At 38.7% G+C, this 14,424-nt stretch overlaps 1 protein-coding gene across 2 annotated transcripts in view; it reads left to right on the forward strand.

Annotated features, from left to right (window-relative positions):
- Positions 1–2,003: 2,003 nt before the first annotated feature.
- LOC138693004 (uncharacterized) overlaps positions 2,004–14,424 on the forward strand; it is a 146,334-nt gene continuing 133,913 nt past the window's right edge. For both annotated transcript variants that reach the window (XM_069816501.1, XM_069816502.1), the window contains exon 1: positions 2,004–3,801. In XM_069816501.1, coding sequence (XP_069672602.1) covers positions 2,245–3,801 — 1,557 coding nt within the window. In that variant the 5' untranslated portion in view covers positions 2,004–2,244. The remainder of the gene's footprint in view (positions 3,802–14,424) is intronic.

Raw genomic sequence — 14,424 nt, forward strand, 5'->3', positions numbered from 1 at the left:
TTCGATTAATCGTTCCGTCAATCCCCTTCATTACCATGGATAATAGAGGTTCTACTGTATGTGGGAAACCCTTCATCACTGTACAGTGAACTGAATTTTGAAAATAAAAATTTAAATATCTTTTTAATCTTAAAAATATTTTTTTCATATAGCAGAAGGACAGTGTTTTACAAATACTGAAAATGTTGAATATTTCCAAAATTTTACTGCTGTAAGCTGTACCTAACCCCATAAACTGAAACGTGAATGACTAATAAAATAAGAGGTTATGTTACGTGTTGACAAGATACACGCAGTCCGTTACTAATAAACAAATACGTTGTGAATCAAACATAAATGTGCCTAAATGTAGTACTTTAAGAACAGAAAACCTTGTGCATTGAATGAAAGATTATAATATATTCGAAATAGAATTAGATATTTCATGTTATTATTCGGTTGAGAAGCTCTCGAAAAATCTGGAAGTTAGAATTTATAAAACAATTAGGCCTATATGACTGTGAAAGTTAGACTCTCATTTTGAGAGAGGAGGCAAATATCATCTGTATAGGCTATTCTAGGTCGCCTAGCCTTCCAAACAGGCCCCATCTTATACCTCGTCTTCCACCTTATATTGTTTTCCTCATTACATCATCCAGCACTAAAATAAAAAGGGTTGGGGATGAAATATACCCTTATCTCACTCGATTAGTTACTCCAAATGGTTCCGTGAGTTTTCCTTCATGTATCATCTTATGTTTATATTCTCTATACGGCTCTTTCATCAAGTTTAAAATTTTTTCCGGTATTCCACATTGTTTCAAAACTTTCTATAGGTGCCCTCTCCTCACAGAGTCAAATGCTTTTTCAAAATCTATAAAAGTAGCTTACAGAGCTGTGTTCCATTCATTAGTCTGTTTTATTTATGATAATAATAATAATAATAATAATAATAATAATAATAATAATAATAATAAATTATTTATTTATTTAATCTGGCAGTGCTAAGGCCAGTAGGCCTTCTCTTCCGCCCAGCCAGACTCTAATTCTAATGGAATACACGTCTAATTGAATATACGTAATGTGCTTATTAAATCTATACAACTACGGTTTTCACGAAAACCTGCTTGCTCTTCCCGTAATTTTTTATCAATTGCCTACTTTATTCTGTTGATAATTATTCTAGAAAATATTTGTTTGGTGTAGAAAGAAAAGTAATTCTTCTCCAATTTTTTCATACTGTCAAATTTTCTTTCTTTCGCAATTTTGTAATTAATCTCTTTCTCCTATCTGTTGGCATTTTCTCCTTTTCCCATATATCCTGAAAATTTTTTTGTAAAATACTTGCCACCATTTCTGTATCTAATGTTAGAATTTCAGTTGGAATATTATCTACGTCTGATGATTGGAATATGGTGTTAGTCAATAATTTCTTTCTAATGTCAATGTCCATTCCTCTTGCACACAACAAAGACGGCTGTGCTTGGATGGACACTTTACATTTCAGACTGAACTTTCAGAAGATAAATGAAATACGAGTGACATGGATGTCGTGTGCAGTTTAATATTTTATTCTAGAAAGAAAACGGCATTATTTCGGCCCATCATTAGAGAGAATTGTATTCTCATCGGAACACAAACTCTGTGTCAAACTGATATTCATTCGTCTTCACATGCAAATTGATTTTATCGATCGTGTTTAATATAATTCATGGACGAAGTGTTATCATCTTACATTTACAAACCATGGTACCTAACATTTTTTTATGCCGCAAGGAGCATGAAAGGTTGTTTGCGTAATAACTAATGCAAGGAAATTAAATAGACACTACATACACAGCGAAGGCAATAAATAACGTAATACCTTGACCTTCATTCCACATTCGATCTTATAGCGGTTATAGTTTCTGCATAACAAAGCCTTTGTAATAGTGAAAAAAATCGTTTTGTGATGTGACGTGTATATGACGTCATGCACGTTGCCCGGGTAATGAAAGCACGCTACGCGATGGTCGGCTGTCAGTTGCGGCTGAGTCGCCGGCCGGCCGCGCGAGAGCGCTTACAACAATGATATAGCGATGTTTATAACTCAAGGAAATTTGTAAGCTTGTTTGTATCGCTGTCAACTTCTACGTTTGTATTACACTGTTAATTATGTTGTTAACTAAAAATATACGTGTGTGTGTGAAGTAGCACCGACTCCTGTGATTGTAGTGTGACAGTGTTAGTGAACTTGTGTGATAGTGTTAACAGAAACTGTTTCGGATGAAGTGGAACAAGACAATAAAGTCCCCTCAACCTCACCATCAGATTTACGTAATCAGTCCGCCGGAAACTGACAGCGAGGAAGAAAGATTCCAGGCCAACTGTGACCAAATGTCTGTGGGAATTCATCTTAGTCCGAAATCCATCGATGTGAGTTCAGCCACTTGGCCTAAGATGAAAAGATCGGATTCCAGTTCAGGCGAGATGGATGTTGAGAGAATTGTCCGTCCTCAGACAGCAACGCTTGAACGTCCGCGAATCTTGGACGTTGCGTTGTTGGGCAAGATCGACATGTCACTCACCAGGAAGGGCTTGCTGTCCATCTCGAACCTCTGCATCGCCCCTTTCGACAACGTGCAGGCCAAGAGAAATCCCAGGGACAGTCGCTATGGAGGCAAGACACGGAAATGGCACACCCCGAGGAGGTCTACTGACGACAAAGACAGGATAAAACAACTCAAGAGTCAGGGTAGGGGCAACGGGAATAGGACAGACGACAGCTGGGACGACGACAGTGTATCGGATTCGTCTCTCAGGGTTAGGAAAGTTTCGAGAGCTCTAGCGTTTGGCAGGAGCCCCTCGCGGGGCACCCCCGTGAGACAAGTGGCCAAGGACAAGAGAGTGTCTCCTGTGAACAGTGTCAGCAATACTAACAGCCCCGCCAAACAGACTTTAAAACAGCCGTCTCGAGAGAAGCGACTATCTCCCGTTAGCAGTGTCAATAGCAGCAGTAGCAACAGCAACAGTCCCTCGAGATGTTCTGTTAGCAAGCAGGCATCGAAGGAGAAGCGTCTTTCACCCGTCAGCAGCAACCCCAGCACCTGTCCCAGTCCCTCGAGAGGGTCTCTCAAAAAGCGAGAGTCTCCCAGGAGCAGCAAGTGTCCCAGCCCGTCGGGAGGGCCCCTAAAGAAGAGGGAGTCCCCGAGGGATAGCACGTGTCCTAGCCCCTCCGGGAGGTCTCTCAAGAAGCGGGAGTCCCCGGGAGGAAGTGCCAGCACCAGTGATGATGGCGCGGGTCGCAAAACAATCCGACGACCTCTGATCGTGAAGAAGGACGGCAAGGATGTGCACGAGGTGTTCGTGGGGCCGAAGCCCAGCGACGAGGTGCCGGCGCCCTGCAGGACGTGCGGGCGCCCCGAGCAGCCCGAGCGGTTCCACAGCCACCCGCCGCCCAGCAGCCGCAAGCAGCGCCACCAAGACGACAACAATAACGAAGACCCCGCGAGGGTGAACAAGAGCTCGGTGCGCAAACCCGTGCCCATCAAGTACCGGAGCGGCAAGTCAAACCGGCGCAAGTCAGACGCGGCGATACCCGACTCCAGCAAGGCGTCGAGCCCAGACCCCCTGCGAAGGAACTCGAGCGCCGGAGCCGAGAGGGAGCCCCAACCCGTGGACCGCAAGTCGCCGCGCGGCGGAGCGGGCGTGTTCCTCATACTGGACGACAAGGGAGGCGATAAACCGGTAGCGAGGGCTGGGCCCCGCACGGTGCTGTGTTACCTCTGCGGGAGGGAGTTCGGCACCGCGTCCTACCCGCTCCACGAACCACACTGCCTGCAGGTCAGTGCTATGTCACACCTCCGATCTGTGCTTCTTCATAGATTTAATTCTCAATCGCCCCAGCAAGTTTTGGTATAATTACATTTATGGGGACTATAAAATTCGTACACTCGCAGTTTTCGGCTTTCCGCTTCAAAATTCTCCAATGTTCCTTAAGTGGAACAGCTACAATCGGAGTGAGACAAGTGGCTAACAGGCTTGGAGTTCAAATAAACACTTTCTCTGAGCCCCAATTTCCCTGGCTAAGGACGCGTTTTCGCGTACCTTTTAAATGTTTCTTCTCCCATTTCCCCATTGCCATTGACAAAATAAAAAGTAATTGAATGCATTGAATATTTTATTTTTGGGACTTTAAAAATAAATCAATAAAATTGACCAGTTTTTTCCTTTATACATTTTAGTGTATTAACTAGATTTAACTTTTATTTTCATAATGTGTACAATAGACCATGCAGCTTAATGCAGTTTGTACTTAAGATGCCTCGAATAACAATGATTGTCATATTGCAGAATAAGTCTGAAAAGGGAAAAGAAGTGCCTAGTGATAAACTGCTCTTCGAAGATAAGCCATAGAAACCTGAAAATTTTGATGAGGGATTATCATCATTGATGAATTAATTCAGCTTTTTAATTAAGGATATAATTTTGTGGTAATTATTTGTCTCTATTTCGGAGCTTATTTTTGTCGTCATTTTGAGGAATATATCGTGGAAATATGAAGGTTTGGGTTAATATTTCGTGAAATTATCAGTTAAGATAAGGCACAAAAAATTAATATTCTGTATAACAACATGTAGAAATTCAGTTCCTAATTTTAATAACCACACATTTTTTTTTTTATACTTCCAATAAATTATTATGAACATTAAATTCCATAAATGAACATTTTTCTTGAAAAAAATAGGCTGTTTCCAATCATTGCTTAACTTCAGTTTACACATATTTAGAAAAAGTATTGAAAAGTAAGTTACTTTGGCCAATCCACAAACCGGGGCGAATTCAATTTGATATGAAGCAGCAAACCCCGGTTTATAGCACTAACTACTCTACTCTTGAATGTAAAGGCTGAGTAGTTTCAACATTTGAATATGACAAACTAACTCGTCGATCAGATAAAATATTTTTTTATGTTGAAAATCCTCTCTCACTACCAATTTCTTAACTTTCGTCTAATTCAAAGAGCTTCTAATTGTAACTAGTATGCATACTCTTCAGTCTGCAAAGACTTACTAGGATCGTTGTTTAAACAGCTGATGTAAAGCTTCAGTGAACTTAAATACACTCAGGGACAAAAAAACCCGGACACTTCTATATTTGCTTGTATTTTGTTGCCAATTATTTCAAAATGAAACAAAACCCATTTAAACAAAATAATGTTTCATTTAGCACCTTATATGACAACATTTGAAAAAAAATCTCTGATGAGAAAATTTGCAAAAATTACAAAGGGCGTATAACTATGGCATCGTTTGGTCTAACTGTTGTTTCATTTTATGGAGCCTTAAACATTAAAAACTCTTTTTAGTAACGGGTATTACCCCCTCTGGCTTAAATAACTGCATCCATACGTCTTGGCATGCTCTCAATTTGGTTAGCAATGTCTTCTTGAGGAATAAGTTCCCATTCTTCGCCAAGTGCTCGCCTCAACTCTTGTAACGATTCTGGTCTCGGTCGTCTATTCTTAACACGCCGTCCCAGCATGTCCCACACGTGTTCAATTGGGTTCATGTCTGGACTCCTTGCTGGCCATGGAAGAACATGGATTCCCACTTCTTGGAGATAATCTCCGACCGCATGGGCAATATGCGGCCGTGCATTATCTGGCATTAAAACAAAATTATCGCCTACAAATTGGCCAAATGGCACAACATGATCAGCCAAACATTCATTTATATACCTATCAGCTGTTAGTCTTCCATTTTCAACAAAAACCAACTCTGTACGAGCATCCGTACACACTCCTGCCCAAACCATCACTCCACCACCTCCATACGGCACATTTTCGGAAATGCAACACTGTGAAAATCGTTCTCCCCTCCTTCTCCAAACTCTTTCACGTCCATCAGGTGTGCACAGATTGAAACGGGACTCATCGGTGAACAGAACACAGCTCCACTGTCCATTTCTCCAATCCCTGTGATCATTTGCAAAACGCAGTCGTTCAAATCGATGCATCCTGAGAAGTCTGGGACCAGTTGCAGATCTACTTGATATCAGTCCACTTGCTTTCAACCTCCTTCTAACTGTTTTGGCCGAAATTGGGCGTCCATGCATGTTAACAAATTGCTGGGCTACACTAGTAGCTGGCAGGTTGCGCTCCCTAAGAACTCTCAACACCATATACCTGTCTTCATTTGGATTTGTAGCTCTTGGACGACCCGAACCTGGTCTTCTGGTATATTCTAGGGTCTCTCTATGCCGTTTTATGGCATCATGGGTTGTGCTTCTAGCCATATTCATAACATTTGCAATGTAACGTACACTGCGTCCATCATCGTAAAGGGCTACAGCTCGAGCCACATCTTCAAGTCGCATCTTGTTTTAAGACAAATGTTACAACCCCACTTAAACTCAGAAAATGTAAAAATAAAGAAATAACGAATGATAACGATAATGAAGCACAAAATGTTTGAGGCAAAATTGTTATAGCTAAGACTCCGAAAGCAAAATTGGAATATTTGGTTGTAATGGCTTGTTTATAAAACAAAAAACAATCAACAATGTATACACGTCTCCAAAACAACAGATGGCTACCATAATATTGTATGAGAAGATAATGCTTTGCAAAATACCAGCAAATATTAAAGTGTCCGGGTTTTTTTGTCCCTGAGTGTATTTTATTTTATTTGAAAGTATCTCTTTTTTTTCGCGAGTATTTCGTGAAGAAAACATACTTTCAAGTACTAATTTCCTGACTATGAAGCTATTTTGTTGAAATCATCAATTTCGCGACTTCAGTAAGATTTTTTGTTTGCAAATACAATTAAGTTTTCTAACATTTCGCTTATTTAGTTAATACCACAATATCAGACCCTTATTTATAACGGTCTGAAAAGCAAATTTAATACATAAACACTATGTAAACAATATGAATTAGGCTACATTTTGTGCGATATAACCTAATAGCACAGTCTACTATATACAGTCACGAAGCTTGAGTTTTGAGGGTGCTAGAAACAATAGACTGTGACGGTTCTATTTTGCATTGTCTCTAATGAGGTGATATTAGCGATCCTAGTGGTGAGCAACTATCTAATGTTTGCATATTTACTACGTATTGAGCTTCGCGACTGTATATACTAGACTGTGCTAATAGTAAATAAAATCTCACTTTAAAGACATTGCTTCTCTGTCGTGTTATAAAATTTTCATACGTTGTCACTACCTGTCATTCTGTGTTTTAAGGGACTTCAGTCAATGTAAACTCAAACCAGATTCACTATATGAAGTCAATTTAAAGTTTGGCATTGTATCAAAATATTTGTAATAGTAGCCTCTGGTTTAATTTATTACTAAAGCATGAAAGATCTTTCAGTGTACATTAATAACTGGTTCTGTTAAGTCAGCTGATTGAAGTGTGACTCGCACACATTGTACTGGTTGTTAGATGCGTGATAATTCTTTCTTCTCCATTTGACTTCCTTATTACACATAATCTAGAAATTGAATCATGATGTTGCAAATGTTGATTGTGATATTTATTGAACCGGTGATCGGGCGATAGTGACTAACAAAAATAATAGAAATTCGTTGTCCTCAGTGGCTTGATGATTGCCAGTTCGATCCGAGGTTCGTGACTTCATAAACCGGCTGTGGACGACGAATTTTTAAGGACGGTGAACATTTTTAGTATTTTATTTTTTATTACACAGGTATAGTGTGTGGACATTAAAATAGAAATATTTAAATAATATAATCGTTAATAGGATCTTTACATTAACAGTGGTTTTTCAATAATAGTACATTATGCAACGAGCCTATAATGAAGGTAATTAAGATGTGAGTATGGATATTTATGAAACGAGCGCAAGCGAGTTTCATAATTTTCATACGAGCTTCTTAATCACCATTATAGGCGAGTTTCATACGACTTTTTATGCTCGACCATATTTCTAACTTGATATTATTAATTTTTGAGCAATGTCCCGTATGTTGTGAGATGTGCGCAGACGCGAAAGTATTGATTTTTTCCGAGGAACAGATGTCCACATTGACCTTGCTAGGCCATAAGAACCTACAGAGATAACATTGAAATTAAATTGGACATTGAAGAACGAGATGACAAATTGAATTTATTTGAATATTATTTACAATTAACGCTAATTGTTATAGTAACAGAACATAACCTTCTGCGACAGTATTGGATTTCCAGCCTCCGTGACTTTTCGCTAATTCTCTTTCGATTGCATATCCGAGAATAATCGATACTTGCGGTTTTATAACGGTAGAAAGCTGACCTGTCATTGGCTGAACAGTTGCAACCTGAGTCGTCATTGGCTGAAAGACCTGACCTTTAATGAGTAGGTGTACTTTAATGACATGCATTAAAGGTCTGCTACCAGGTGTATAATTACTACATTTCGGCATGGTCGAGCATAAACAATTATACGCAATAATAAATATATATTATACAGAGCTAGTATCTTTACGTTAACAGTGTTTATACAATAAACAGTTGGGTTTTTTACCGAAGTTTTCCCCAACCATAAGACAAATGTCAGGTAATCTATGGTGAATCCTCGGCCTTATCTCACCAAATACCATCTCGCTATCACCAATCTCACCGACGCTAAATAACCTAGTAGTTGTTGATACAGCGTCGTTAAATAACCAAGTAAAACAGGTATTAAGTCGGCATTTAAGTGTTGTTAAAATTTAAGCAATGTTGCCCTAGAGTCTTAGTTAACTGTATCTGGACACTTGGTGTTGTGGCAGGAGAAATATCACAAGACATTTTTCTCAAGTGCAATTTTTGTTAACCACAACAGAGTCACTTGGTTCGCGGCTACGGTATCCGTAGTGAATAACCGATGCTATGACCATCTGGTTAACGGTGCGCTTGTAAAGATTATTCGTTGCATAATGTGAACAATTTACTTAAGAAAGAGTCAATGTTGAAGACTCCATCTCTCAAGCGATCTTAGATGAAGTGTTAAGCTCATTGTCAGAGATCTGAATGTAGGCTAATTGAGGGGCATCGTCGTTGTGGCTTACTTAGTGTGACATGGGACGAATTTTACGAGAGGTACATCTCGATGCGAGCAGAACTAATGACCATATCTACGGTACAGTTGTCCCACATTTGTTACCCGTCCTCGATAAATATCCTGCGATCCTTGAAAGAGAGAGTTGACAACCTCACACTACAGACTGTGATGTAGACTTCAGATTTACATGTAAACCAAGGTCGCAGGTTCAAATCCTTGCCGGCCCGGATGGCTCAAGCGGTAGGGGCACGGCATGTCTCTATCGCTTGGTCCGAAGGGTTGTGGGTTCGAGTCCCGCCTCGGGCATGGGTGTTGTGTGCGTACTAGTTTAAGAAAACGGAAAACAGAAAAACAGAAAAAAAACGAAAAAGAAAAAAAAAAAAAAATCCTACTGGCCATATTCTTGATGTCGTGTGGTGTCTTAAAGGAGTCCTTTAAAAATCATTCAGGCGAAATCCCCATGATAAATCGTATACGGATAAAAGTCAAATACAAAATTTGCAGCCTCCAGTCTGTAAGGCAGAAAAAGGAGCTAAAACAAAAGCGTGAAACCAGTCTTTTAGTAATATTTCCTAAGAATGTAGGGGTTTTTAACCTTCATTGGCCAAGATCCAAACTGAAGTAGGCGATCATCTTATGCGACCGATGCGTTTATTTTGAAATTGAACAGTGCTAATGTAATAATATAAATAAGCGTAGAAAATTGTTATTACTATTATTATTATTATTATTATTATTATTATTATTATTATTATTATTATTAGAGGAAGACATTATGTTTTCATTATTGTTTGTAAATACGTAGTTATTGTTAGTCAACTGTCCGAAGACAGGTGACACCAATAAGGCATCACTCATGAGGCAACTAAACCAGGAGGTAATGGGGTAGGGTGGCTAGTTCCTTTCCTCCTTCACTGCATACATCGCTGACTAGTAACATATTACACTAATCAGACTATAAAAATATTTCATTCGTACATAGTGTTCTGCACCACTGAAAATAAATTCTAACATGTCAATCTGCGACTTTTGGATTCTGCTCACAAAGTGTTCGAGGAGCTCAGTCATGCTGCCATTCCTGTCAAAGTATCTGTGTGAGAGGAGTTTCTCCGCGCTAATTTCAATTAAAACGAAACACAGGAATAGCTTTAATCTAGATCCCGTTGTTTTCCCAGTACTCATGAATATTCGTTTCCACATTTGTATTCCAGGATGCTGAAAAAAAGCTCAATCATCTTATCAACAGATCTGGAATTTATTAATTAATAATTAATATAATATTTAATATAATATAATTGAGAATAATACATTTATTTTACAACTTCATTATACATCATGTCATTTAAGATTTGTTGTTTAATGCATTATTTGGTATGGAATTCATTTACTTTAATTTAAATATAATTATGCACCGACAACTTCGGGGGTACAAAGTTGATGAGAAATTATATGTAGGGATACGCGAAAGAAAAAAGGTTCAATACAATTTGGTCTAGTGTCTGAGTGAAAAGGTGGTAATCCCAGCAAAATGAGTCCAAGGTCCAGCGCCGAAAGTTATCCAACATTTGCTCTTAATGGGTTGAGGGAAAACACCGAAAAAAATCTCAACCTGGTAACTTATTTCAACCAGGATTTGAACCCGGACCCGCTTGTTTGACGGTCAGGCATACTAACCACAGGTGTGGACGGACAGTTTTGGTGTATTAATATCACCATCTGTGAAGTTTATCATTATTTAATTAATAATTTCGCGAAGGTTACCGTGAGTTTTTTTTTTTATTTTTAATTTGTTGATGTAATATTTTAAAACGAATTCGACTAAAGACTGGTTCAGAATAAACCGGGAACGGAAACGAGAACGAGAACGGAAATATTGTTAAAATAAATGTATTTAAATGTAAGCATTCACAGTTAACTATTGTAAATGCTCACATTTAGATACATTTATTTTAACATTATTTCCGTTCTCGTTCTTGTTGTCTTTCCCATTTCCGGTTTATTGTGAATCAGCCTTAACTTGCCATGTTACACTTAACCTTAACAATTTTGGAATAGAGAATTTTCAGACTCATGTTGACATAAATAATTTTCGTTTTTCACTTCTGAGGAATCTAATGCTGATATTTTGCAGTGCATTTTTAAACACTGTATGAAGATAAATGTATCCATATACAAGTCATTGAAACGTACAGGAGAGAAGTAAGAGTTCCTGTTCTTCCTGGAGTTAGCACTAGGATGGAGGGCCATATTCGAGCCTGACGTTGAATCTAAATCTCGTGCACTTTATCTCCATCAACAGAGCCAATGCGGCTTTATGTATACACAGAAGTCCTCGTTGTATGTTTGTCATTATTGTCAAACTAGAAAGCTGAATATTTCTCTTCCGTACCTGCTCAATTTAGAGCGTGCTGGCCATCTGTAAGTATTATATACTTAGCCTCGATTTGCATGCCGCGGCCACTTTGTTCCAGCTGTGCTGTTATTCATCTCGCTCTCTGAGCATCTCTTTTTCCACCTACCCACGTCTGTCTCGTATTGTCTCAAAGACAAGAAAACTCCAGTATAAATCTGATTCATCCTCTGCCCCAGGATCACCAAATAAGGCTAACAAGGCAACGTTTCCAATGTTTCCTCTTACTAGTTTCCAGTGCGGAAGATTTTCCTAGTTCAGCCCGTTGAAGTCTCGAGTTCGAATCCTGATGACTGTAATCAATGATTGAGATGTGTTCGAGGAGTTATATTTTGTGAATTGATCCTCTGTTTAGCCATAAATGTGTTCATTTTACGTGTTCTAGTATGTTATGTTTCAATATTGTTTTATTACAAGGGAACCTTTCAAAAACATTAGAGCGAAACTTCTCTTGAAAATATGTACACGAGTCGGCATTTTATTGTTAAATGTTTGATGAACGTTTATCAATATACACAAGTGTGAGCAAAAATTTTGAAGGAAGCTAAGTACGAAAAAATAAATGTCAGTACGAACTATAAGACGAAAAAAGCAGCTTCAAAAATTGATGAAAATGTGCATTTTGAGAAGCCATTATTTTTTTCAGGTGTTGGAGCTTCTTGTCTATTCGGATGACGTGAATATGTTAGGAGAAAATCCACAAACGATTAGGGAAAATACGGAAATTTTACTTGAAGCAAGTAAAGCGATAGGTTTGGAAATAAGTCCTGAAAAGACAAAGTAAGTTATATATGATTATGTCTCGTGATCAGAATATTGTACGAAGTGGAAACATAAAAATTGGAGATTTAGGCCTATCCTTCGAAGAGGTGGAAAAATTAAAATATCTTGGATCAACAGTAACAAATATAAATGACGCTCGGGAGGAAATTAAGCGTAAAAAATATGGGAAATGCCTGTTATTATTCGGTCGAGAAGCTTTCGTCATCTAGTCTGCTGTCAAAAAATCTGAAAGTTAGAATTTATAAAACAATTATATTACCCGTTGTTCTGTATGGTTGTGAAACTTGGACTCTCACTTTGAGAAACAGAGATTAAGGGCGTTTGAGAATAAGGTGCTTAGGAAAATATTTGGGGCTAAGAGGGATGAAGTTACAGGAGAATGGAGAAAGTTACACAACACAGAACTGCACGCATTGTATTCTTCACCTGACATAATTAGGAACATTAAATCCAGACGTTTGAGACGGGCAAGGCATGTAGCACGTATGGGTGAATCCAGAAATGCATATAGAGTGTTAGTTGGGAGGCTGGAGGGAAAAAGACCTTTGGAGAAGCCGAAACGTAGATGGGAGGATAATATTAAAATGGATTTGAGGGAGGTGGGGTATGATGATAGAGACTGGATTAATCTTGCTCAGGATAGGGACCGATGGCGGGCTTATGTAAGGGAGGAAATGAACCTGCGGGTTCCTTAAAAGCCATTTGTAAGTAAGTTGGAGCATACTTGTTTGGTACGGCTTTTCGTGATTCTCCATGTTTCATCAGTAGACTGCGAACTTTTTAGACACTAACCCCTGTAACAAGCGGACTCAAGGTCACGTAACGTTTTCTGTATTCCGGCAGCCATGATGTCGCGGAGGGGGATCTCGTACACTCATTTTGCCGGCGAAGCGCGTCTCGTCCCCGGTCGGTAAATAAATAACCCGTCTCGTCCCCGGCTTAAATACATTTCCAATTCCAATTCTCATGCATCCACTACTCGTATACACGGCTGAGTGAAATGTTCAAGAGGTAAACCTGTTCTCATGCACCGACTATTCGTAACTCTACAAAAGATGGCGATGTGTGATTGTTAATGTTACGGCAATTCTGCGTTTCTGTATTGCATGTATAAGTCATGGTCATTTTAATGGATACTACTATATCCCTTTAGTGTTTTGTCTATTAAAAAATAAAGTAGAAAATAACTACGAGGAGATTTTTCTGTCAATCATAGACTTTTGTAGTAAACATAATTTGTCTTTAGAGCCTATCGTGGTAGGAGATTTTGTAAAAAGGTTATTCACAATGCTGTCAACAAAGAATGCCCTTATGCAAAAATAAGTTTTAGCCTTGTGTACTTACAAGCAAACATTCTGATGGGGGCAGATAGAAAAATTAAATTTTTTTCTTCCACCATGTTAATAATGTCAAAAGAAGTGCTTATACAAATTTTGGCCACTCGATCGCAATTACGAGGGCTGTAAAAAAAATAAGTTCGCCAGGGGCCGTTAACAGAAAAAACACAATTTCATTGAACAAATTTATTGGAACAGACACAGCAATTGCTGGCCTATTTTTCAACATATTTTCCATCGGAAATGAGATATTTCTCATATCATGGGACCAATAGAGAGAGGTGCAGACGCAGTCAAACGCTGGTTCCGATCTGAGATGGCTGACTTCTACAACACAAAAATTGATCCCATGGTATGACAAATGTCTCAATTCCAGTGGGGATATGTTGACAAATAGCGCAACAATTGCTGTATCTGTTTCAATAAATATTTCCATGTAATTCTGATTTTTTTCTATAAACTGCCCAGGGAAAATCACTTTCTGGACGGCCCCGTAATTGCGGTCGAGTGGCCAAAATTTGTATAAGCACTTCTTTTGACATTATTAACATGATGGAAGAAAAAAAATAACTTTTTTATCTGCCCCCATCAGAACGTTTGCTTGTTAGATGCATGGAAAAAAGGTCGGGAACACAATATTAAAAAGGAACAAGATTCTGCTTTTGGCAGATTCTATGGCATTTGTTGTGAATAAAATACACATTAGAGGCCTACTTGGATTTAATTTGCTCTCTTAATTTATTCATCATGCTTCACTGCCTCATTGCAATCGTTCCGACGTCGAATAAGGTGATTACAAGATCTACCTGCCACTTCAGGGATTTCCTTTTCTCGGCTCGCCGACTCTTCCTCGGTTAAATTAGAGCTATAGAACACATTATATAAT

The sequence above is a fragment of the Periplaneta americana genome, chromosome 17, assembly GCF_040183065.1.
Source record: "Periplaneta americana isolate PAMFEO1 chromosome 17, P.americana_PAMFEO1_priV1, whole genome shotgun sequence".
Classification (NCBI taxonomy): Eukaryota; Metazoa; Arthropoda; class Insecta; order Blattodea; family Blattidae; genus Periplaneta; species Periplaneta americana.